The 22,581-nt window shown below is 44.8% G+C and overlaps 2 protein-coding genes across 12 annotated transcripts in view; both read right to left on the reverse strand.

Annotated features, from left to right (window-relative positions):
- Nucleotides 1-961: 961 nt before the first annotated feature.
- Nucleotides 962-9,284, reverse strand: PSMD4 (proteasome 26S subunit ubiquitin receptor, non-ATPase 4). Of its 3 annotated transcripts, XM_025983091.2 has the most exons (11): nucleotides 9,162-9,260; nucleotides 8,805-8,903; nucleotides 4,960-5,100; nucleotides 3,882-3,996; nucleotides 3,409-3,495; nucleotides 3,116-3,184; nucleotides 2,728-2,943; nucleotides 2,239-2,347; nucleotides 1,952-2,083; nucleotides 1,809-1,876; nucleotides 962-1,246 (listed from the first exon to the last, which is right to left on the reverse strand). In XM_025983091.2, exons 1-11 carry the CDS (start codon nucleotides 9,185-9,187, stop codon nucleotides 1,076-1,078), a joined length of 1,233 nt encoding a protein of 410 aa, XP_025838876.1. In that variant the 5' UTR covers nucleotides 9,188-9,260; the 3' UTR covers nucleotides 962-1,075. The 3 variants fall into 3 exon arrangements, with proteins under 3 accessions (XP_025838876.1, XP_025838877.1, XP_025838878.1); XM_025983092.2 differs by lacking the exon at nucleotides 8,805-8,903 and having other exon boundaries at nucleotides 9,162-9,284; XM_025983093.2 differs by lacking the exon at nucleotides 9,162-9,260 and having other exon boundaries at nucleotides 5,310-8,903.
- A 6,554-nt stretch (nucleotides 9,285-15,838) lies between these two features.
- Nucleotides 15,839-22,581, reverse strand: part of PIP5K1A (phosphatidylinositol-4-phosphate 5-kinase type 1 alpha) — a 43,102-nt gene continuing 36,359 nt past the window's right edge. For 7 of the 9 annotated variants that reach the window (XM_025983088.2, XM_025983086.2, XM_072766582.1 and 4 more), the window contains 4 exons: nucleotides 21,402-21,548; nucleotides 21,072-21,201; nucleotides 17,754-17,802; nucleotides 15,839-17,474 (listed from right to left, as the gene is read on the reverse strand). In XM_025983088.2, coding sequence (XP_025838873.1) covers nucleotides 17,472-17,474; nucleotides 17,754-17,802; nucleotides 21,072-21,201; nucleotides 21,402-21,548 — 329 coding nt within the window. In that variant the 3' untranslated portion in view covers nucleotides 15,839-17,471. The remainder of the gene's footprint in view (nucleotides 17,475-17,753; nucleotides 17,803-21,071; nucleotides 21,202-21,401; nucleotides 21,549-22,581) is intronic. The other 2 variants (XM_072766585.1, XM_025983089.2) reach the window with 1 other exon arrangement.

The following is a 22,581-nucleotide window of genomic DNA, read 5'->3' on the forward strand; positions in this document are numbered from 1 at the left end:
TGTAGAAGTTCTTTATATATTTTAGATATTAACCCCTTATTGAATAGATCATTTGCAAATATCTTCTCCCATTCAGTAAGTTGCTTGGGATTATGTGAATTTTGCATTCTATTCTATAGCCTATAAAAAAACCCTCCTCTAAATGTGGGTTTACATACTTGCATTTAGAGATACACCATGTTTATCTTGTGGCTTCATAAACCCCACCTTGTGAAAGTCAGACCTCAAGATTCCCTGATCTTCAGTATTTTGATTGTTGCTGATTTTACCATCCTGTGCCACTTGCCCAACCAGTTTCTGACCCCTCTCAAGGGCCTCTGTGCCATCAGCACATACTTGTCCCTATTGACTGGAAACACCCCATTTCTTCCCTGTTGGCTGATGAATGTTTTGCCCTGTTACAGGGCTCAAATGTTATCCCCAGGAGTGTTCCCAGAGGCTGTGAGGGTTTGGCCCTTTGTTCTGTTTCTACAGGGCCTTGTTCATGCTCCCTTGGGCACTTATTAGATGTGTGTAATCCCTCATTTCCAGGCCAGTCCTGCTCTGCTAGAGTCCCTAAAGGTCAGTACTATTCATATGTATGTATTTACAGTAATCTCTAAACCCAACATAGGGTTCGAACTCACAACCTCAAAATCAAGAGTCACTGATTGAGTGACTGAGCCAGCCAGGCGCCTCAAGGCCAGTACTGTTTTCTACTCACCCCTGTGGCCCCAGAGCCCACCCAAATTAACTCTCAGCAAAGCTCCTCTTAATCAAACAGTGAAACAGCCCCAGGGCGGAAGTGTCAGGAGAGACTGCCATGGAGATAGAGGGAAGGGGATCAGATCGGAAGGAGATCAGATCGGAATTTAGAGGCCAGGTGCTACAGACACAGAGGACTCCACAGGGGACTCTCTCCTTGTGCCAGGCACTCCTCCCCTCCGTCACACTTAGAGCTACCACTACTGGAAGCAAAAGAGAAACCAAAGTTGCCAAGCTTTATTTCGGTTGTACTGATTACAGATAACATATCTATTTCCCACCCCACACAATACAGCCCCCTGAGTAGGCTCAGCCACCCCTGACCCCAGTCTCATTTCTTATCCTCCTCCTTTTTGTCCTTCTTGCCATCCTTGTTGGCCTGCGAGGCCAGAGAGCCCATGGCATTTCGAATAGCTTCGTTGTTGGGATCCACGCCTGGAAGGTTCTCCAGGACGCTCTGAAGGAACTCGGGGTCCTGCATCACATCATAATCATCCTCCTCCTGTAAAAGGGCAGTGTCAACTTGGGGCAAGGGCTGAGCTATCTGGGGAACCCGCTGCTGCCTGAACCCCTCTCCACTTGACTAGGGGTGGGGACACCTCTGGCCAAGGGCAAAAAGGACCATTCAGGAAAACCCCAGTGCCTATATATGGTACCAACTCACATTTATTACTGACCAAACAGAGAAACTTGAACTTTGCTTCCTGAGCATACAGGATAAAAACAGATGCCATCAGGTTCAGATTTCTTGCTATCAGACACCCACTCCTTCTTCTTTGCCTTAGACCCTCTTTCACCCTCCTGGGAAGACAATACCTATCCACCTGTTTAGAATGCTCCCACCAAGAAGGAAGGAAAATTAAAGATCAGGACACTTACACAACCCAGACTGAGTTCATTCTATTGCCTTAACAGGGTTTACAAACAAGAAATGTGTATCTGTGTGTTTCTTTCCCTCTGCTCCTCATAAAGCTCATCTATGAAACCCTGAAGAATGGTTCCAGGCCTAGAGGGCTAGGGGACTTCAATTGAGATCGGGGTGGGGAGTCACTGCTGGCCCTCACCTTGGCGGGCTCAGATGTGTCCATGGCTGAACTGGCATCGATGTCAGCTGATTCTGCCTGGCCGAACTCTGAGGAAAAGAGGTCTGTTCAGCTCCACTACCCAATCTCTCTGCCTGAGCACCACTTCCCCGGCCCTGGCTCACCTGCACCCTGCAGGGACATCTGCATAGCATAGGCAATCTGCTCCTCCTCAGTCATACTGCTTAGGTCGGGGAGCCCGCTCCGGCCAAACTCCTGCTGGCTGATGGTCATCTTCAGCAGGGCGTCATCGGAGTCTGGAAAAAGGAAGAGAGCGGCAGAGTAGAACTGGCGCTGTGTTCCACACAGACCCACCCCCAAACCGTTCCCCCAGCTCATACACGCCTATGCTGCCAGGCCTCCCCACCACTACTCCAGCATCTACGCCCGGCTCCCTGGCCCCATCCCTCACCTTCGGCCCCAGCCGTAGCAATCCCCGCCTCAGCAGCAGAGGCTGCAGCTGCCCGCCGGGCCTCCTCCTCCTGCCGCTGCCGCTGCTCTTCCATAGAAACACGGAGGGCCTGGCGAAGGGCAGGGCAAGGTTAGATGTTCCACCGCCCCTCTTCGCAGGCACTGGGAAGTCAGCTGAGGGGTGGGAAGGGAACATAAAACGGCAGCTTCTGGTCTGAGCACATGGGGAAGAACCTGGGGAGGTAAGAGGTGACGGGGAAAACAGAAGGACTTGGGCAAAGCCTGGGGTTTGATCAGAAGTAAATAAGACAGTCCGACATCGGTTCCCCTACAGATCACACAGAATTAAGGGGAAAAGGGACCAAAAAGGAGCCTGGGAAAATAAGTTCAGGACTGTCTGGGCCAAGATACGCTATGTGGCATGTGGGTCCTCAATACAGGAGGACAACATAGGACCCTTGGGCTCTACCTGAGGTCAACGTTTGCTCACCAGGGCCAGCTCGGGATCAGCACTGGGATCCACTCCGAATTCAAAGTCACTAGCACCAAGACCCAGCATGGCACCACCTTCACCAGCCAGAATTGGAGAACTGATGAGCGCATCAGCCAAGCTGGGCCCAGGGGGCACTGTCACCAGATGAGAACCGGTTCCATCTTTGCCATTCAATGTGTTTACAAAGGCTGTCAGCTTTTCTGTGTTCACCTCCTGGGGGGAGGGAAGAACACAGGAGGCTCTCCTTCCCGCCCTACTCCCCTTCCTCCGTCATTTCAGCTCTTATCTGTAGCTACTGTCTCACAGTGCAGGCACTCCTCTGGTTAAGGACTGTTCCATTTAATAACCAAATTGAGTCCATGCTCCCCAACCCGTCCTTACTTACCTCTTCCCCAAAATTGATAATGTCAACATTTACTTTCTCCTTCTTGAGACGTTTAGCCAGTTTCACCAGCTAGGAAGAGGGAAGATAAAGTAGGAAATCTGTTCCATACCATGAGGGGAAATGACACACCTCACAAAAGCATACAGAAATCGGTTAACCTCCCCGAGGCCCCCAACAGAAACACTGAATTCTGCACATCCACCTTCCCCCAAAATGATGAACCCAATGCCTAAGGCTCTCCTAAGGCCCAAGAGACCCCACTGCCACATTCCCCAGCTGTCACCTGGACTCACATCCTTCTCGTTGTCCTCCACGGGGCTTCCCACGAAGGCAATAATGCGCATCTTGTGATTCTTGCCCTGCCTGTGCTTCAGAGCCAGCTTGTAAAGGAAGGGGAAGTTCTTACAGTCAGCCAAAGGAATCACTTAGCTCTCTCCTCTGTTACACTGTTTCTTTTCTTATGGTTTCTATGTTCCTCCAGTCTATTCATGTTCCTACAAGGTCTAACCCCTTCTCCACCCTTCCCTCCTTGCTGTGCCTTTGTCGGGACAAGGAAGAGGGGCTAAGCCTTAATTCCAGAGGTCTTTTCCTTCACCCATCACCAGTCCTGGAATTCATCCCACCATATCCTTTCTACTCCTTTCTCTGGGTCACTTCTCTTCCCCTCCTGTGGTTCTAGCTCAAGATACTAGGGAAGAAATGAACAACATCGGGGGCAGAACCTCAGAACAAGGAGGAACAATCAAAGGGATCCAGTAGGACTCACATGAGCCACGCGGATACCAGTACAGAAGGTGATCTTGCCCTTGGGTTGCACAGTGTGGAGCTTGGAAAGAATGCGGCCGGTGTCAGGGGTGAGTGTGGTCAGCACTTCACAATCACTGGGAGGTAGGGAAAGAGTTTCTATAATTTCAGGTCAGGACAAGCGCCTCCAAACCTGTGTTTGACTCATCTTTTCTTTTTTTAGGAAGCTCTACACCCAACATAACCCCAAGATCAAGAGTCACATACTCTACTGACTGAGCCAGCCGGTTGCTACTTGACTCATCTTTTCTTTAAAGACCTTGATAGTAACTGTAATCGCTACTTTTCTTAATCAAACATTCACTGTTTAGAGAGTAGATCTTAAAAGTTCTCATTATAAGGAAAGAAAAATTTGCAACTATGTAAGATATGGCTGTTAACTAAACTTACCACAATCACCATTTCACAACACATACACATATCAAATCATTATGTTATATACCTTAAACTGATGCTATATGTCAATTGTATCTCAATAAAATTGTGGGGGGGGAATCTAGTATTTAATAGATATGAGCACAGAAAGTAAGGGGTTGACTTTGTAAAAAACTTGCCCTCTTCCTCTCAATGTTTCCCTTGAACACTTCTCATGTTATCCTGTTCTCAGGGCCCCAAGAATCCAACTGTGGTGGACGCTTGAGTATGTCTCCCACCCACTCCATTTCTAGACCCACGTGCCAGCTAACAACATATATACTGGGACGGGAGGTTACTCATTTGAGGATTATCAGTTCCTAAAACAAATAACTTTTGGGGTAAAAGGATGTATAATACAGGCCCTGGGGACTTTTACCCAAAATGACTTCTCATTGACTTTTAAACATATTGTGAAATTTCACCCCAGATTTAGTTTCATAACTGCATTAAATTCAGATTAATATTAAACTCATGTTGCTATTTATATTTCTACTGGATAGTGAAGAAGGTAGTCTAGAAAAGGCTGATGGGCAAATGCAAAGTTCAGCAACCTAACACAACCGGTCACATGTAAGAAACTACCCACCCACCTACCAAGCCCCTTCCTCCTCTGCCCCATGTACTTGGCCAGTGTGATGAGGCCCACGTTGTTTTCAGGGTTGCTGCGGGTCTTAGAGTGACAAACTATGTTGACAGCATCTTGTTGGGCCTGCAGCCGGGTGGGTAAGAAGTCCCCATTCCGCATATACTCACTGTTGTCCACACTGTCAGATTAGGAGAGAAGAAAGAGAAGACATATTGCAGGATCTCTGACACAGTCTCTCTAGTTTCAGGGACCCCTACCCTACCCTCCAACACTTCTCTGAGGAACATTGTCATGCATAGCAGTGGCTCTCAGTCTCTGAGAATCACAGAACCACCTACAAATTACACACACACACACACAGACTGTCAAGCCTTACATCGAACTTACTGACTCAAAATGACCAAAGGAGAGGTGCCCGGGTGGCTCAGTCAGGTGCACAGCCAACTACTGATTTCAGCCCAGGTCATGATCTCAGGGTTGTGAGATCAAGGCCCCACATCGGGCTCGGCGCTGGGTGTGGAGCCTGCTTAAGATTCTTCTCCCTCTGCCCATCCCCCCTTCCTCTCTTTTAAAAAAAAACAAAAAACAAAACAAAACAAAGGAGGAAACTTTCTACAAATGATCCTGATAAACACCAAACATTGCAATCTGTTCATGTACCACAATCACCTTCTTATAAGCTGCAGTTCAGTGTTATTAAGCACTGTCATGGATGAATATTCTAACTTTGCCTTCAAAATAGAAGTATTCCAAAGGTAGAAAATACTTATAAAATACATGCTTGGCAGCACTGAGTGCGGGAAAGCACAATGCAATCATCTGGTTAAATGTTTAACAGCGGGCAGCCCAGGTGGCTCAGCGGTTTAGCACTGCCTTAGGCCCAGGGCATGATCCTGGAGACCTAGGATGGAGTCCCACATTGGGCTCCCTGCATGGAGCCTGCTTCTCCCTCTGCCTGTGTCCCTGCCTCTCTTCTCTCTCTGTCTCTTATGAATAAATAAACAAAATCCTTAAAAAAAAAATGTTTAACAGCTTAGACAGCTGGACCAAACTATAAAAATGAGGTTTCATGGATCTGGGGTCTCACTTCTTTTATCATTGCAGTTTTTCCCAATCTAAGAAATCCAGATAATGTGAAAAACAAGCTCTGGCTTCTCAGAGACCAAAAGAAGGCAAGAAAGTGAAGCAGTTATATAACCCCCAAACAGGATCAATTCCTGATGAGATTGCTTAGAACTCTAATTGTCAATGATTCCATCTATGTTGCTGGGAGGAAGATGTCCTCCCAGATGAGACACTTCTTTTCCACTGGCAAACAAAATATGGGCTGGGGGCCATCTTTTTCTTAGTATCCTTTAAATGGCAATAAATAGAAACCAAAAATGATGAAGAGAGGTAATTAAGAAACTACTGAAAGAAACAGAAAAGGAGTAAAGGGCAGTGTTCAGGTTCAAATCCTCAATCTGTTACTTATTAATACTATGATCTGAAGAAGTTACTTAATTTCTCTAAGGTCTAGTTACTTCACCCAATAAAATGTGTTTCACTGTATGTAGGTAAAGGTTAGGCTTACAGGATTGCTATGATGATGAAATGCATAGAAAGTACTTAGCACAGCGCTAAGCATGCTAATAGGAAGCATGAAACAGATTAATTCTCATAGTGAAAACTCAATTTACGTAGAGGTCAAGGCTGACTCTACTGACCATGCATTATATTCTTTTTTCCCTGATACACTCTTTCTGATTTTCACCCAGTGGAGAAGCAACAGCTTCTCTAGCTTCAAACATAGTAGTGAACCAAATATAAAAAACAATGGAGGCTTTGAAGACTGTCCAGCTGGAACAGCTACCAAGTTTAAGAGCTGTGGGCAAGAGCAGCAGATGGATGACAGCTGGAAGAAAGACATCAGAGTAAGCAAGGGGACTTGAGAGGTAGGGGAGAAAGACAGTGGGGAGTGTGGCTTCAGGGCTCACACTTCGTCATGCATCAGAACACTGGGAGGGGATGGTGGTATGGTGGTATTAAAAACACAGATGACTTAACACCTAAGTATGCATCCCTAAAAAAGTTTAGTTTTTCCATTCTTGACGTATGTATGAATTGAGTAATATACCTATTTCTTGACTACTTTTGTTCAATAGTATATAATTTCTCCCAACAAAAATTCATCTCAAAATAAGGGCTTATGGGACACCTGGGTGGCTCAGCGGTTGAGCATTTGCCTTGGGCTCAGGGTGTGACCCTGGGTCCAGGGATCCAGTCCCAACTCCCCTGCAGGGAGCCTGCTTCTCCCTCTGCCTGTGTCTCTACCTCTCTGTGTGTGTCTCTCATGAATAAGTCAATAAAATCTTCAAAAAATAAAAAATAAGGGCTTATGATATTATCTAGCCATTCCATAAAGTCTTCATTTAAAAACGAATACAGAAAGGGACTCCTGGGTGGCTCAGCGGTTGAGCATCTGCCTTGGGCTCAGGGTGTGATCCTGGGTCCAGGGATCCAGTCCCACACTGGGCTCCCTGCATGGAGCCTGCTTCTCCCTCTGCCTGTGTCTCTGCCTCTCTCTCTCTCTCTCTCTGTGTGTCTCTCATGAATAAATAAAATCTTTTAAATAAATAAATAAATAAGAATACAGATGCCTGGACTTCCCTGGCTAGGAGTCTGGATTCACAGATGGAGAGCAGAGTCAAATACCTGCAATTTTTAACAAACTCCTCCACAGAATTTTGATGCACAGCAGAGCATGAGGCTCTACAGGGGGGGAAAAAAAAAAAAAGGAGTGGCTCTCATCATTATTCTGTGCCTGGGCTATTACAGTTGATTACCAATATGTCTCTCTGGGCCTAATATTTCTTCCTATACATCAACCCAGGCCAATTTTTTTTCTTTTTTTTTAAGTTTACACACCCAGTGTGGAACCCAATACAGGGCTTGAACTCCTAACTCTTGAGATGAAGACCTGAGCTGAGGTCAGGAGCCAGACACTTAATCCACTGAGCCACCCAGATGCCCCCAGGCCAATATTCTTAACTGCCATTTTGTATACAGCTCTGTCTCCACCACGCTCAGAACTCTTTCAGAAGTCCTCTATTGAAGGGTACCAGAGTTCAACCTCTGAGCTTGACATTTGCGGTTTTCTATCTTTCAAAGAAAGTACCTTAAACCAACAACCTTAAAACCAAGTCACAGTAGCCTATTTCCGAATCCCTAACCACACATTGGGCATTTACACTTCAGCAGCTGTTTCTGCCCTTGCCCCTATCTGTCATGGTCTCTCCTCAGCATTTATCAAAAAGTCCCTTCAAGGTTTCTCTTAAATCCCCTCTTGAAGACTCCTCAAGTACACTGCAACTAACAGATGTACAGTGCTATCCAGTTTATGGAGTAACATCACAAACATTTTACCTACCTGTGTTATAAGGCAAGTGGAGGTCATGATTATTCCCCATGAGAGATTTACTACATTCTCAAGAACATGCAGCTAGTAAGTAGCAGAAAACACAGGATTTTTTATTCCAAATTCTGTTCTTTTCTACCGTAATATGCTCTGTCCCAGAAGTTGCCAGATTTAGCAAATAAACATATAGGACTCCCAGTTAAATGTGAACTACACACAATTAACAAATAATCCTTTAGTATAAATAGGTCCTGTGCAATATTTGAGACATACTTACAGCCACGTTTTATATTAAAAACTACTACTTATATGAATTCAAATTTAGCTGGGCATCTTATTTATATTTTATCTGGCAATGTTCTCTTTCATTCCCTGCCCCCCAAAGAAAACTCTTAGGTGGCTGTTCCATCCAACTGGCAATTTGTGTTTGTGTTCTATTCCATACTATATTCTACTCTTTTATACTTTGAAGAAACTGTTGAAACCTTGCAAAAAGTGTGTCCTCCGCTTGGGGCAGATGAGCCGGAGAAGCAGGACTCTGGCTACCTACAGACAGCAGATCTGGGGCTGGCCTTAAGACGACGCTAAAATACAGCAAGGAAGCAGGGATCGGCCGGTAAATCACTGACAGAGGCCTGATGAGTTGGGGGGGGGGGGTATTCGGGGCCCGTCCTCCGCTCCCGGGCCGGGATGACTCAGGGAGTCGACGGGGCGCCTTCCTCCCTGGACCAGGGCCGCATCTCACCGAACGGCACACCACCCCCACCCAGGCCCAGCCGGCCTCGCGCGACACGCGCCCCCACTCAGTCCCGCCCCTCACGGGTCCCGAGGTAGCTCCTCACCAAACCATAGTGCTTTCCAACACCATCTTTCCACCTTCCTCCCTTTCCGACCGGTTCTTCTAGACTGCCCAACAACAAATCCTTCCATTGGCCCAGCGCTTACCACCAATCACAGGCCTCGCTCGGCCAGCCGCTTCCGCTCCCCTCCGCGTTGCTCTCTGGGAGTTGTAGGCACCGCCCAAATAAAAGGATATGTAAGGGATGGCCGGCACACATCTTTCCTTGTCTTTCCTTCCTTCCCTGGTTGAATTCCCTGTTGGCGGATCTAAGAGAAGCAGTGGAGGAACCTTTGAAATTGCTGTAGATGAGGCTCTTGGGTAGCTTGGTGGTTGAGCGTCTGCCTTAGGCTCAGGTCGTGGTCCCAAGGTCCTGATACCGAGTCCCGCCTGGGGCTCCCCGGAGTGAGCCTGCTTCTCCCTCTGCTTGTGTCTCTCATGAGTAAATAAATAAAATCTTGGAAGGAAGAAAGGAGGGAGGGAGGAAGGAATTGCTGTGGATGTGTCTGCCAGCATCTTCATTTTTTAGAAAGTGGTGGGATGACTAATGAAATTCCAGCTCCGTCACTTCCCCATAGCGCTTTGTGCACCTAACCACTAAGCCCTTTTCCTCCCAAATTTAATTTCTCTCTCTCCCGTTTAATTAAGGGCAAAAAAGGTGTCTTAATCTTTGCAATTCCCTGAGCCCAGTATAGAGCCTGACACATGGTTGGAACCCAGAAAATGTTTGACCGACCAATTCTTGTATAACTCCCAAAAAAGAGGAGACAAACTGGTAAGCCATTTTGATTTGTTAATCAAGAATAACATTCAAAAATGCTTTGGATTACCTTCCCCTACACACACATGAAACTGAAAATTCTAGGTCTCTCTCTCCTGGAAGGCAGAGGGAAAGGAAAAAAGACACCAAGCATGGCTACAGAATACCATACTTGGAAATGGGGGACAGGAGTGTTGTGGATATTACCTAGATGTTGGTTTTAAATGTTTTTTGCTTATTTGTGTTTGTGTTTTTGTTTTTAGAGAGGGGGTGGAGGGGCAGAGGGAGAGGAAGAGAATCTTAAGCAGCCTCTACCCCAGTTCCTCCCACGTGGACCCCGATTCTGGGCTCCATCTCACAATCCCACAATCATGACCTGAGCAGAACAAGAGTCTGAGGCTTAACCAACAAAGCCACCCAGGCACCCCTAGAGATTGGTTTTAATAGCTATGTCAAAAGTTACTGGTAACCATCAGAGCTTGAATAGGAGTAAAATCTCCCTATCATTAGAGGGGGGGGGAAGCTGTCAATATAACCATAGACAGGAAAGGGTAAACAAATAAAGCACAGAAAAATAATTAGTGGCAAGTTCAAACATAACCAAAATATTTTCAAACAAGACAAGAAATGCATTAAAAAATATATCTACACAATGTAGAGACACACCAAACTAAGTGATACAAGGCAAAAATAAAGGGAAAGTGTGAAAAAAAAATTAGTAATAACAAAAAACATGTGTAGCTATATTAATATTGCACAAAACACAATCAGCAAAAATAGCTGAGATCAGATCAGGAGAGGTATTTCAGGGACACCTGGTGGCTCAGCGGTTGAGTGTTTGCCTTTGGCTCAGGTCGTGATCCTGGGGTCCTAGGATCCAGACCCACATGAGGTTTGCCACAGGGAGCCTGCTTCTCCCTCTGCCTGTGTCTCTGCCTCTCTCTATGTGTCTCTCATGAATAAATAAATCTTTTTTTTTTAAGGGAGAAAAAAATAAAACAAATTTTTAAAATTTAAAAATAAAAAAAGAGGGATATTTCATAAAATATAAAACTCATCATCAACAACAACAAAAATGCTCTGGGTTAATCAGGATAATACAGCTCCAAAGACAAGTTGACCATCAGGGATAACTATAAGTTAGTATTCTTCTAAATGTATATGAAGACAAACATTCAACCCAAACAAAGGGCCTAGAAATTGAATGTTCTGGAATGTCATCACTGTTCTGGGAAACCGTGATCCATGATACCTGTGCGAGAAGTGTCACCTTCTCAGCTTTAGTCAGATATTTAATAAGTTGTAACCAGTGCTTAGTTAGTACTCTTTTTAAAAAAGATTTTATTTATTTATTCATGAGAGATAGAGAGAGAGAGAGAGAGAGAGAGAGAGAGAGAGGGAGGCAGAGACACAGGCAGAGGGAGAAGCAGGCTCCATGCAGGGAGCCTGAGGTGGGACTCAATCCCAGGACTCCAGGATCACACCCTGAGCCGAAGGCAGGCGCTAAACCGCTGAGCCACCCAGGGATCCCCTTAGTATACTTTTAAAAGTATATGGAGATATTGTAAAGAATACAAAATATAATGACCATTAAAAACTGAAGTAATGGGACGCCTGGGTAGCTCAGCAGTTGAGCATCTGCTTTCGGCCCAGGGCGTGATCCTGGAGTCCTGGGATTGAGTCCCATGTCAGGCTCCCTGCATGGAGCCTGCTTCTCTCTCTGCCTGTGTCTCTGCCTCTTTCTCTCTCTCTGTGTCTCCCATGAATAAATAAAATCCTTTAAAAAAAACTGAGATAATGGAGAGTACCTGGGTGGCTCAGTCAGTTAAGCATCCAACTGTTGGTTTTGGCTCAGGTCCTGATCTCATGGGTGGTGGGATCAAGTGCCATGTTGAGCTCTGCACTCAGCAAGGAGTCTGCTTGAAGATTCCTCCTTCTTCCCCTCTCCCCACTCTATCTCAAATAAATAAATCTTTAAAAAAATGAGAGTGAAAAATAGGTGCTATATGATTGACTTGATTCAACCTGGAAAATGGAGAACATACTGTCTTTGAACAGGATGTCCTGTTAGCATTATGTCAGAAGCTATTCAGTTAAAAGATATGTGAGTTGTAACAATGCACACAAATGATGAAATCTGATAGGATCACATTTCTGTAAAATAAGAGTTCTGTAATGAAAAAAGCAAAAATGAAACCATTCATTTTACCTGTGATTCAGGTACTATTTTGGGCACTTGGAAGGGAACAAAACAAAATCCTGCCCTTGTGAAGCTTATATTTTATGGGAAAAGGCAGAGGAATCAATAAGCAAGTAAATAGATAAATAAAATATAAACATTAGGTATTTATATAATTAATATTCATTTATATAGTATTAAAGTTTATATTTTTAAAAAATTATTTATTTATTTGACTGAAAGAGCAAGAGAGCACAAGCAGGGGAGTGGCAGAAAGAGGGAGAAGCAGGCTCTCCACTGAGTAGGGAGCCCAATGCTGGGCTCCATCCCAGGACCTCAGGATCATGACCTGAGCCAAAGGCAGACACTTTAAGACTAAAGGTGCCCCTAAAGTTTACATATTACCTTATATGTTAAATTTATATATAAACATATATATAATATGTTGCATCATATTAAAATATATACAAATTTTTAAAATATATACAATTTTTATTCAAATAATGGTGATCACCTCAGAGAAAAATAAACCAGTGTGGATGAGGTTTCTATTTTATATAAGTAGGATATTAGGGAAGCCTTACAGAGACCTAAACAATACCTAGGGGAGGGGTGCCCGGGTGGCTCAGTGGTTGAGCATCTTGCCTTTGGCTCAAGTATCGAGTCTCACATCGGGCTCCCTGCAGGGAGCCTGCTTCTCCCCTCTGCCTGTGTCTCTGACTCTGTGTGTGTCTCTCATGAATAAATATTAAAAAATAACAACAAGGGGATCCCTGGGTGGCGCAGCGGTTTGGCGCCTGCCTTTGGCCCAAGGCGCAATCCTGGAGACCCGGGATCGAATCCCACGTCGGGCTCCCGGTGCATGGAGCCTGCTTCTCCCTCTGCCTGTGTCTCTGCCTCTGTGTGTGTGTGTGTGTATATCTCGTGAATAAATAAAATCTTTAAAAAAAAAAGATATCTATTAGACACCTAGTTGGAGATGTCAAATAAGTGAGTAGATAATAGGAGTTTGCAGTTGAGAAGGAAGGTCTGGGCTGGAGATGGAAATTTGGGAGCTTTTAGCCAACATTGAGATGCTCTTTAAATCATGAGGTGATAGGAGAGTTGGGCAAATTATACAGGGTCTTTAGGCTACTGTAAGAACTTACAAACTTAGGGAGTGAATGCAAACTAAAAGAAAGGGTCCTATGATTGAATCTTGGGGCACTTTAACATTTACAGGTTAGAGAGAAAAGGAGGAACCAGTAAAGGATAGAGATGGAGCAGTGAGTACCTTGGTAAGGACAACCAGGGGAAAGTAGTATCCCATAAGCTAAGTGGAAGGAGTAATAAGCTGTCAGATGCCACTGACACATCAAGAGGAACATTGATATATTTAGCCACATGGCTATGAGTGACCTTAATAAAAGATGTTTTGGTTGGGTGCTGGGGGCAAAAACTTGGGAGTTCAAGAGAGATTAGGGTCAAAAAACTATTATGAGGGACACCTGGGTGGCTCAGTGGTTGAGTGTCTTTGGCTCAGGTCGTGATCCCGGGGTCCTGATATTGAGTCCCATGTCAGGCTCCCTGTGAGGAGCCTACTTCTCCCTCTGCCTGTGTCTCTGCCTCTGTGTGTGTGTCTCATGAATAAATAAATACAATCTTTTAAAAAAATTATTAAGAAAATTCATTTGTAATCAATTATCTAACTTTGACCACTGACTAGAGATTAAGATTAATTTTTAAGACATGTTTTATATATATACATACACATATATATTAGATTTTTATTTATTTGAGATAGAGTGAGCAAGAGAGATAGTAGGAGCAGGGGAGAGAGAGAGGTAGACTCACTCAAGAGGGAGCCCCATGCAGGACTCAAGCCAAAAGCAAATGCTTAAGTTACTGAGCCCCCAGGTGCCCCTATATATGTATGTATATATATGTATATATATATATTTTTTTCTTTTGAGAGAGCCAACGTGGGGAGGGGAAGAGGGAGAGAATCTTTTTATTTAAAAGATTTTCTTGGGCAGCCCCCATGGTGCAGTGGTTTAGCACAGCCTGCAGCCTGAGGTGTGATCCTGGAGACCCAGGATCGAGTTCCACACCGGGCTCCCTGCATGGAGGCTGCTTCTCCCTCTGCCTGTGCCTCTGCCTCTCTCTCTCTCTCTCTGTGCCTCTATGGATAAATAAATAAAATGTTTTTTAAAAAATAAAAGATTTTATTTGAGAAAGAGCAAGTGCATGTGTGCGCATGAGCAGAGGGAGGGGCTGAGGGAGAGAGAAAGAAAGAACCTCAAGCAGACTCCCAGCTGAGCATGGAGCCCCACTCCAGGCTTGATCACAAGACCCTGAGATCATGACCTGATCTGAAATCAAGTTGGAGGCTTAACTGACTGAGCCACCCAGGTACCCCTCTAATTATATACATATTTTATTTTTTTTATTTTTTTATTTATTTATGATAGTCACAGAGAGAGAGAGAGGCAGAGACACAGGCAGAGGGAGAAGCAGGCTCCATGCGCTGGGAGCCCGATGTGGGATTCGATCCCGGGTCTCCAGGATCGCGCCCTGGGCCAAAGGCAGGCGCCAAACCGCTGCGCCACCCAGGGATCCCCATATATACATATTTTAAAAAAGAGTTCTTATCTCTCTTTTTTTTTTTTTTTTTTAGAGTTCTTATCTCTTAAGTCATATGTTGAAGTGTTTATGGATGAAAGGATGACATCTGGGATTTATTTTTACTTCATCCTTTGGAGGTGCAGAAAGAAAGTGGGGATGGGATAGTTGCCCTTATTTCCACTTATAATTATTGAAAACTGGATGATGCATACATGATGGTTCACTACTCTACTTTTGGTTGGAAATTTCTGAGTTAGGAAATTGGAAACAGGGCAGCCCAGGTGGCTCAGTGGTTTGGTGCCACCTTCAGCCCAGGGTGTGATCCTGGAGACCAGGGATCTAGTCCCATGTCGGGCTCCCTGCATGGAGCCTGCTTCTCCCTCTGCCTGTGTCTGTGCCTTTCTCTCTGTGTGTCTCTCATGAATGAATAAATAAAATCTTAAAAAAAAAAAAAAAAGCCTAATTAATAACAAAGCTCAACCTCACAGAAGAGGAAAACAGAACTGAGGGAAGCAGTATCTGTGGTCTTCCAAATGACACCTTAACCCCGGGTCGGGGAAAGGAAAGAAAAGGAATCCAAAGGCCAACTCATCTCAAGCTTGCTTTGTCATTTTCCTTTCCTCCTCAACTTTTTTTTTTTTTATTAAGATTTTATTTATTTATTCATGATAGACACCGAAAGAGAGAGAGGCAGAGACAAAGGCAGAGGGAGAAGCAGGCTCCATGCCAGGAGCCCGACGTGGGACTCGATCCCGGGACTCCAGGACTGTGCCCGGGGCCAAAGGCAGGCACCAAACCACTGAGCCACCCAGGGATCCCCCTTTCCTCCTAAACTTGAGCAAGATTTTGACCTTTGGATTCCCAGACCCATCAGTTAAAGTAGGTTGCCACTTGGTAGGCAACAGACCTGCAGTAATTCCCTTCATATTCATTCACAGCTTTTCCTTGTCAGGTTGAAGTTGTGCAAGCGGAGGGGTGGCTGGAAGGTAGGGAATGAAGCCAGCACCAGCCTGCACCAGCCTGCAGGCAACTGGCAAGGATGCAGCATCTGCTCAGGGCAACACAAAACAACACTGAGCCCGAGCTGGGGCTGGAGGGTGGAGCAGATGGTATAAAAAGAATCAGGAAGAAACAAGAGTTCTAAATAACTGATGAAAGTTTAATACATTAAAACCAGATTATTTATCATTTTTATATTACATTTGCCATTTCTGAAGAATACAAAGTAGAGGCAAATAGTGACACTTCATAAAAATGTTGATTTCCCATTCTCTTCCCTAAGACCCAGCCTCCCTCAAATATTACCTCCCACCCCCTACAGAACTCTGTCCTGAATAAAACACTTAAATACATCATAAATAGTAAATTATGAAAAAAAATAGCAAGAATTGTTTCTTTCCTTCTTGTAAAAAAGAACATGGCAGCAAAGACAGGCAGCCAGAAACTGGCTGGGGGTGTCTAATATAGACAGTTACTTGGGGGATGGGCTAACCTACTATCAAGGCTGGGTGGGATGGAGACGGGATATTATTCAACAATCTGCCTGAGATGCCAGACTCTCTTCTTCCCCTGACAGGAGGTAGAGGACCAGAGGGGGGACTGCAACTCTTGGAGATGGGCAACAGACGGATTACATAGCTCCCATTTCTGAGTTCTCTGCATGAGAAGGGACAAGACATGTGGCACAGCAATGATCTCACCTAGGCAAGAGTCTGCTGGGTCCCCATGAGTCTAAGTGAATATTCTCTAGCCTCATAGATACAGACTGACTGTTAAACGGACACAGGTGCCTCCTCTCCACCTCAACTCCTCAAACAGCAGAACACTGTTGGAAAACGTAGGGAAGAGCAAGAAGAAACCTCCTTTTGAGAAGGATTCAAATTCATTTGATTAAGTCTTCATATTTAGAAAAACAAGCAGAATACACTTGAAATTGCAAAACAGTAATAATTGTGATGGCCTGGCAGTAAGTAGGGTCCCACCTAGCAAGGGCTCTGATCTTCTGGGCCCATAACTGCCCTACTGGTTCAACAAAAGGGGTAAGGAATACCCCATGTCCCACTCTCTCCATTCCTTCAGCCTTAAGAAATTCATCAAGAGAGAAGTTAGAGGAGCTACTCCTGGCAAAGCAGTTCCATACTTCCATTTTTCAAACACCAGGGGGCTCTTCTGAGGGAACCCCTTGAATAGGCATCTCTCCCGACATTTCTGCAGTTTTGATCTAAAAATGCCTGGCTTCAAATTGTGTGCTGTGTGCTAGCTTTTTCCTTTTTTAAGGAAAAGAAAGGAAGGTGGGAGTTGGTTTAACATCCTTACTCCCCAAAACCTTTACAAAGATTACAAGGGTCTTCTTCCAGAGAAAGCACAAAGGTGGAGATAATGTGCCAGCCAATCAGTCCTGAGGAAATTAAAGAGTCCAGCTCCTGGTGAAAGGTAGATGAAGAGGAAGAAAATCACCAGGTCCAACAACCCCACTTCCAGCAAGAAGAATGGGAGTTTGAAAACAATTCAACTGTGGAAGCCAGATGAAAACTCGTGTCACCCAACTAGAAGTGGAGAGGATGCTGCTGTCCTCAACTGTCTTGAGGCACTAATGCCCATTCATAAGGAGAGGGAAGAAGAGGTTCTTCTTCAGAAAGGAGACAGAGAGCTCCCCTAGCCTCCATTACACTCCTTTTGTGATGACCACGAAGAAGAAAACTCAGCATTGCTGGCTTTTTGGGATCACCAAACTGGTAGAATCTTGTTCCAGATCTTCTGAGTTTTTTTGCTCACTGAAAAGGGAAAGGGTGTAAGGTTAAGATGTGGACTATGAAATGAGACAGGAATGGAATTCAAGTTAATTTCAGCCTGACTGGCAGAGTTAAGAAGTTTTCTTCTATTTAATCCCCAGATTCCAAGTATAAGATCCCCACAAAATTTAAAAAGGCAAGCTTGACGGGGTACTCAGTCCCTCTAACCCTGCCAATTAATTCCGTTTCATTCCATCAGTGATCCTCTTTATACCCTTCAAAGAAAGCATTCACCGCCCTCCCACCATCCCAGACACTCACATGGGTGAACTCGGACTCTGCAACTTCAGGCTTTTCCAAGAGGGTTGAGCTAACAGGAGAAAAAAAATGGAGGCAGAGAGGAGAAGAATCAGAAGATAAAAAAAGAGAAAAAACAATGCTCTCAAGTCAAATCTCGTACTTCTTCATATTCCACTTCAGGGTCAACTTGGGATTTAGATACAAGAGATGAAGAAACTACCTGATTCAGAAGCATGTTGTTTTAATTAACTATTTAGCTTCTTAAGTACTACAAGATATTTCCTAATATCCTCCTTCCTTCTGCTCTTAATTCTCAGGTGTGGTAGGCACTTAGTGATCACTACTGCCTGATGTTTGTGCCACTGTGTAATTCTCTCCTCTTGAGTGTGAGCTGGATTTAGGGACTCTCTTCCAGAGGACAGAATGCAGCACAGGTGATGGAAAGTCAATTCTGAGATTACGTCACAAAAAGACCCTACACCTAGCTTCCTCTTGGGCTCACGCTCTCTCACACTCTCTGCTTTGACGGAAGCTGGCTGCCACATGGAGAGCGTGTGATAAGGAACTGAGGAAGTACCACTGGCCAACAGCCTGTAAGGAACTGAATCTTGCCAACCACCACGTAAGTGAGCTTGGAAGTTGATCCTCCCCCAGGATGAGCCTCCAGATGAGACTACTTCCCTGATGTACAGCTTCACTGTAACCTCCTGAGAGACCCAAGCCAGTGATACCCAGCTAAGTCACACCTAGATGTTTAAGCCACATAAAATCTGAGATAATAAATGTCTGTAGTTTTTTAGCTGCCAAGTTGGGGGTGGGGGTAATTTACACAATAATAAATAATATACATTTTTGTACCTGGAAGTAAAGTGCTGCTGAACTAAAAATCTGAAAAGTGGAAGTGGCTTTGGAAGAGGGGAAGTAGGCTTTAAGAAAAGTTTTAGTGAAAGTTTAAAAGTGGGATGCCTGGGTGGCTCAGTGGTTGAGCAGTCTGCTTTTGGCTCAGGGCATGATCCTAGATCCCAGGATGGAGTCCCACATCGGGCTCTCTGTGGGGAGCCTGCTCCTCCCTCTACCTATGTCTCTGATTCTCTGTGTCTCTTATGAATAAATAAATCTTAAAAAAAAAAAAAAAAAGGGTTTAAAAGTGCCATGAATACACTATAGAATTTTAGACCTGAATGAAGGCGTTGCCAGTGTGGGTTCACAGAAAAGAAAAACCTTATTGGAGACTGAAGGAAAGGGGATTCCCTGTGCTGTAGTGGGACAAAGTTCTGCAACAATGTCATGCGCAGTTATGTGAAAAGGAGAATATGGGTCTAATGCCTTGAGTGATCGAGCTAGGGAGAATTCTAACCAGAATGCTAAAGGTGCCACCTGGTTCCTTCTTAATGCTTACAGTAAAATATGACAGAGGAAGAAAATTCAGTGAATTAAATAAAAGGAAGACTTGCCAGGACTTGATGGTTTTGAACATTCTGAGCCCCTCTAGATAGCAAACAATGCTTACATTAAGAAGCAACTTGTGAGTAAGCATAAAACCTGGGTACTGCCAGGAAAATGTGGTCTAAAGAAAAAGCCAAGGGTATGACTATAAAACATTTTTTTAAGACTAGAAATATCAAAGTTGGTTCCTTAGAATAATATTCAAGAAAAGGCCATTCAAAAAGATTAATGTCTCCTAGAGCCTTTCAACTTCCCAATAGGATCTCTCATAAGCACAGGGCTTATGAAAGAGGTATCTGTGGGTGTGACTTTTGTCTAGAGGACTGAATCCCAGTGAGACTCACAGGAGGCCCACAAAATCTTTGAGGGCACTCTAAAAGCAGAAACATTATCAGCTTGAACTGAAAGGGACAGACACGGTGTAAAATGAAGAAACCGCTGGACCCCAAAATTGTACTGGCAGGAAGCAGACTGAGAAAACTACTCAGCTGCAAACACATTCTAGCTTTCATAAAAAAGGAAGATCCAGGAAGCAAAACCAAGAGTTCAAAGGGTGGGGCCAAGAGTCACGGAGAATTACTCCCATGCCTTTTCCCTGTATTTCCCCTGATCAAAGAAACTCTAACAATTGCTGGATTTTGGACTAGCTATGCACCAGTGACTACTCTGTGCCTTGCTCACTCCTTTTTTTGAACAGGAATGTGTTCAGTGGTTACCTACTTACTGCCTCATCACTATCTGCTAGGTGTGTAGGGAGAAAACAGCTGTCTTTTTAGTTTCACAAGTCCAAATACTGAGAGCAGCTATACTTAAGGAACACCACCTGGGGAAGTTCATCTAAACCAAGACCTAATTCAGATGACAAAATTCTGGAATTTAAGCTGCCGTTGTAATGGGATGAGACTTTTGAAGACCATGGGAGCAAATGAATGCATTTCACACATGGAGGGATATGAATCATTGGGGGCCAGAAGACAGACTGTGATAGGTTGATTTTTTAGGTGGCTTCCAAATGAGCTCTGCTTCCTGGTATTCACACTGTTCTGTAATCTATTCCTTTTGAGTGTGGGCTACATTTAGTGACTAGAATGAAGTACAGGTGACAGAATACCAATCCTGAGATTAGGTCACAAAAAGACTATGCCTTCTACATAGGTGCATGCTTGTTCGCCCTGAGGGTAGCGAGCTGCTATGTTTTCAGTTGCCCTAAGGAGAGGCTCATGTGGCAAAGAACCAAGGGAGGCTCCCAGCCAATAGCCAGCAAGGAACTAAGGCCCTCTGTCTACCAACCCACAAGGAACTGAATCTTGCCAATAAGCATATAAATGAGCTTAGAAGTGAAGCCTCTCAGTTGAACTTCCAGACAAGATGGGAGCCCTGACCAACACCTCATGAAAGACCTTGACCCAGAAAACCCAGCTAAGCTGTACCCACATTCCTAACCCACAGAAACCATGATACATGTTTGTTATTTTAAGACACTAAGTTTTGGGTTAATTTATTATGATGGAATAATCAACACACCATGTAACATTAAATCATAATCTTTTACCGGATCCTTTTATAAGATTGACTATTCGTTTTCTTCACTGCCCAGGAATTTTTCCAGGCTTACAAAGTAAGCTGAGAATTCTCACCTAACTCACCAGGAGATAAAGGGTTAGCTGGGAGGAATTTTGACTATCAGAATAGTCTGCACACCCCCCTAAAGATGCAGAGAGGTTGACACACTTCTCCAAATCACTAAAGATGAACTAAAGGAAAGTAAACCTGCAAAAATCTAGTGAAGAGCAAAAGATAAACAATGATCTCTTGAAAAAACAAAATTATGGAGGTTCCCAAGGACCTGAAGAGAGAGATGAAAGGATTATATAAAGAGGCCAAGGAACCAACCTTGTAGTTTGCATTGGCAAAGTCTCTCCAACTACAGGTGAGAAATAGGGGTCAGGAATAGTCGAAACCTCACTGATTTTCTCCAAAGGTGGAGTCTGAGGTAAAACATCAGGACGACCGAAGTGGACGCCTGGAAAAAAGAAAAGGGAAGAAAATCAATCAATAAAAAAGAAGACAAAATGGGGTGGGGGAAATACAGAGGGAAAAAATGTAGCAACTTGGCTTTTCCTGGACAGGAATGGGGAGTAGAGGTCCTAGGCAGATAAGATAGGGTTCAGAAGGAAGGGAGGGAGCGCCCAATCACATGGGAACCCCAGCCCTGGCGCTGACCTGGCTCCACTTCCGCCTTGGTTGTCACTTGTGCCTTGTGCTCCCCAGAGACCGATGTCTGGTAAGTAATGCAGGAGTTGCCGCTGGGGCCTGCTCGCCGAGAGAAAGATGAGCCAGACCGAAACTTTTTGGAAGGAGAGGGCTTCACTTCAAAAGGGAAAGAGAGAGCCTACTTAGCACCCACCTGAGAAACCATCACCAAGACATAGCCACAAGTCACTAGCATCCCCAACACAAACCCAAAGGTGCTCTGCAAAGCGGGAAGGACTAGTGTCAACAAAGACAGGCTCTATGAACTACTCTTCAGAGGAGAGGGTGTGCACCTTGGTTCACTTCACTTTGGAAAGCAGAGAACCTAGAGGAAAGGAGCCACATACATCTTTCCCCTATTACATGCAACTTCCTTGGCTTCACTTCCACCCGAGGAGATGTCCTCCATTCCATCACTCCCTGGTTCTTTAATAGCAGCCTCCAGTCCAAGCTGACGAAGAGGACCCTCTCACTCTGCATCCTTGTAGCACTTAGCACTCGGCACCACGATACTTTACACTTGCTTATATGTCACTCTGCAAAGACTTTGAAAGGATTCTCCATGTTTCTTAAGACTGTCTGGCATACCTAAGTTCTCTCTGCCACACTGAGGGACGACTGAGGCCCTATGATGAAGAGATGGGAAGAAGGAGTTGGAAGTCTGCCAGCAGCAGCAGCATTGGAAGGTTTGGAAAGAAGAATACTGGCACATTCCAACCAAGAAAGTTGAGGGAAGAGAGTAAGAATCACTGCTAAGCATAAATCAGTAAATGCTTCTCCAAGCCTCTGATCCTAGTCTGAGAATTCCTTGGCACTAAGGATATGAAGAGAAAACAGAACACTGGTAATATCCTTGCCTGCCTCTGTCTAGAAGGCTGGCTCTATCTTGGCCTATGGCATGGATCCTGCTCCCATGATAACACATTCTCCCTCCCCAGAACGTGTTTCCCAGAAATGGCCCTCACCTCAATGATGCATGAGGGAGAGCCAGGGGAAAAGCAGCAACTCGGAAACCATGGGGACGGACAAAGTGACATAAAGACGGGTAGCAGCTCTCACGGGACATGGGTGGAACAGAAAGGGCTTTGGCAGTTCCCTGGCAGAGGTGCCCTGCCCACCCATCTCCCGGAGCAAGGGAGTCCCTGGGGCG

Source organism: Vulpes vulpes, chromosome 8 (genome assembly GCF_048418805.1).
Source record: "Vulpes vulpes isolate BD-2025 chromosome 8, VulVul3, whole genome shotgun sequence".
Lineage (NCBI taxonomy): Eukaryota > Metazoa > Chordata > Mammalia > Carnivora > Canidae > Vulpes > Vulpes vulpes.

What these genes read in the sequence shown, in the direction of transcription:
- PSMD4 (XM_025983091.2), bottom strand. Translation starts at nt 9,187, where the DNA reads ATGGTGTTGGAAAGCACTATGGTTTG. An exon ending in GGCCTCATCACACTGGCCAA is followed by an intron (nt 3,997 to 4,959) that starts GTACATGGGGCA and finishes CCTACCTCCCAG; the next exon opens with TGATTGTGAAGTGCTGACCA. An exon ending in TTATCAATTTTGGGGAAGAG is followed by an intron (nt 2,944 to 3,115) that starts GTAAGTAAGGAC and finishes CCCTCCCCCCAG; the next exon opens with GAGGTGAACACAGAAAAGCT.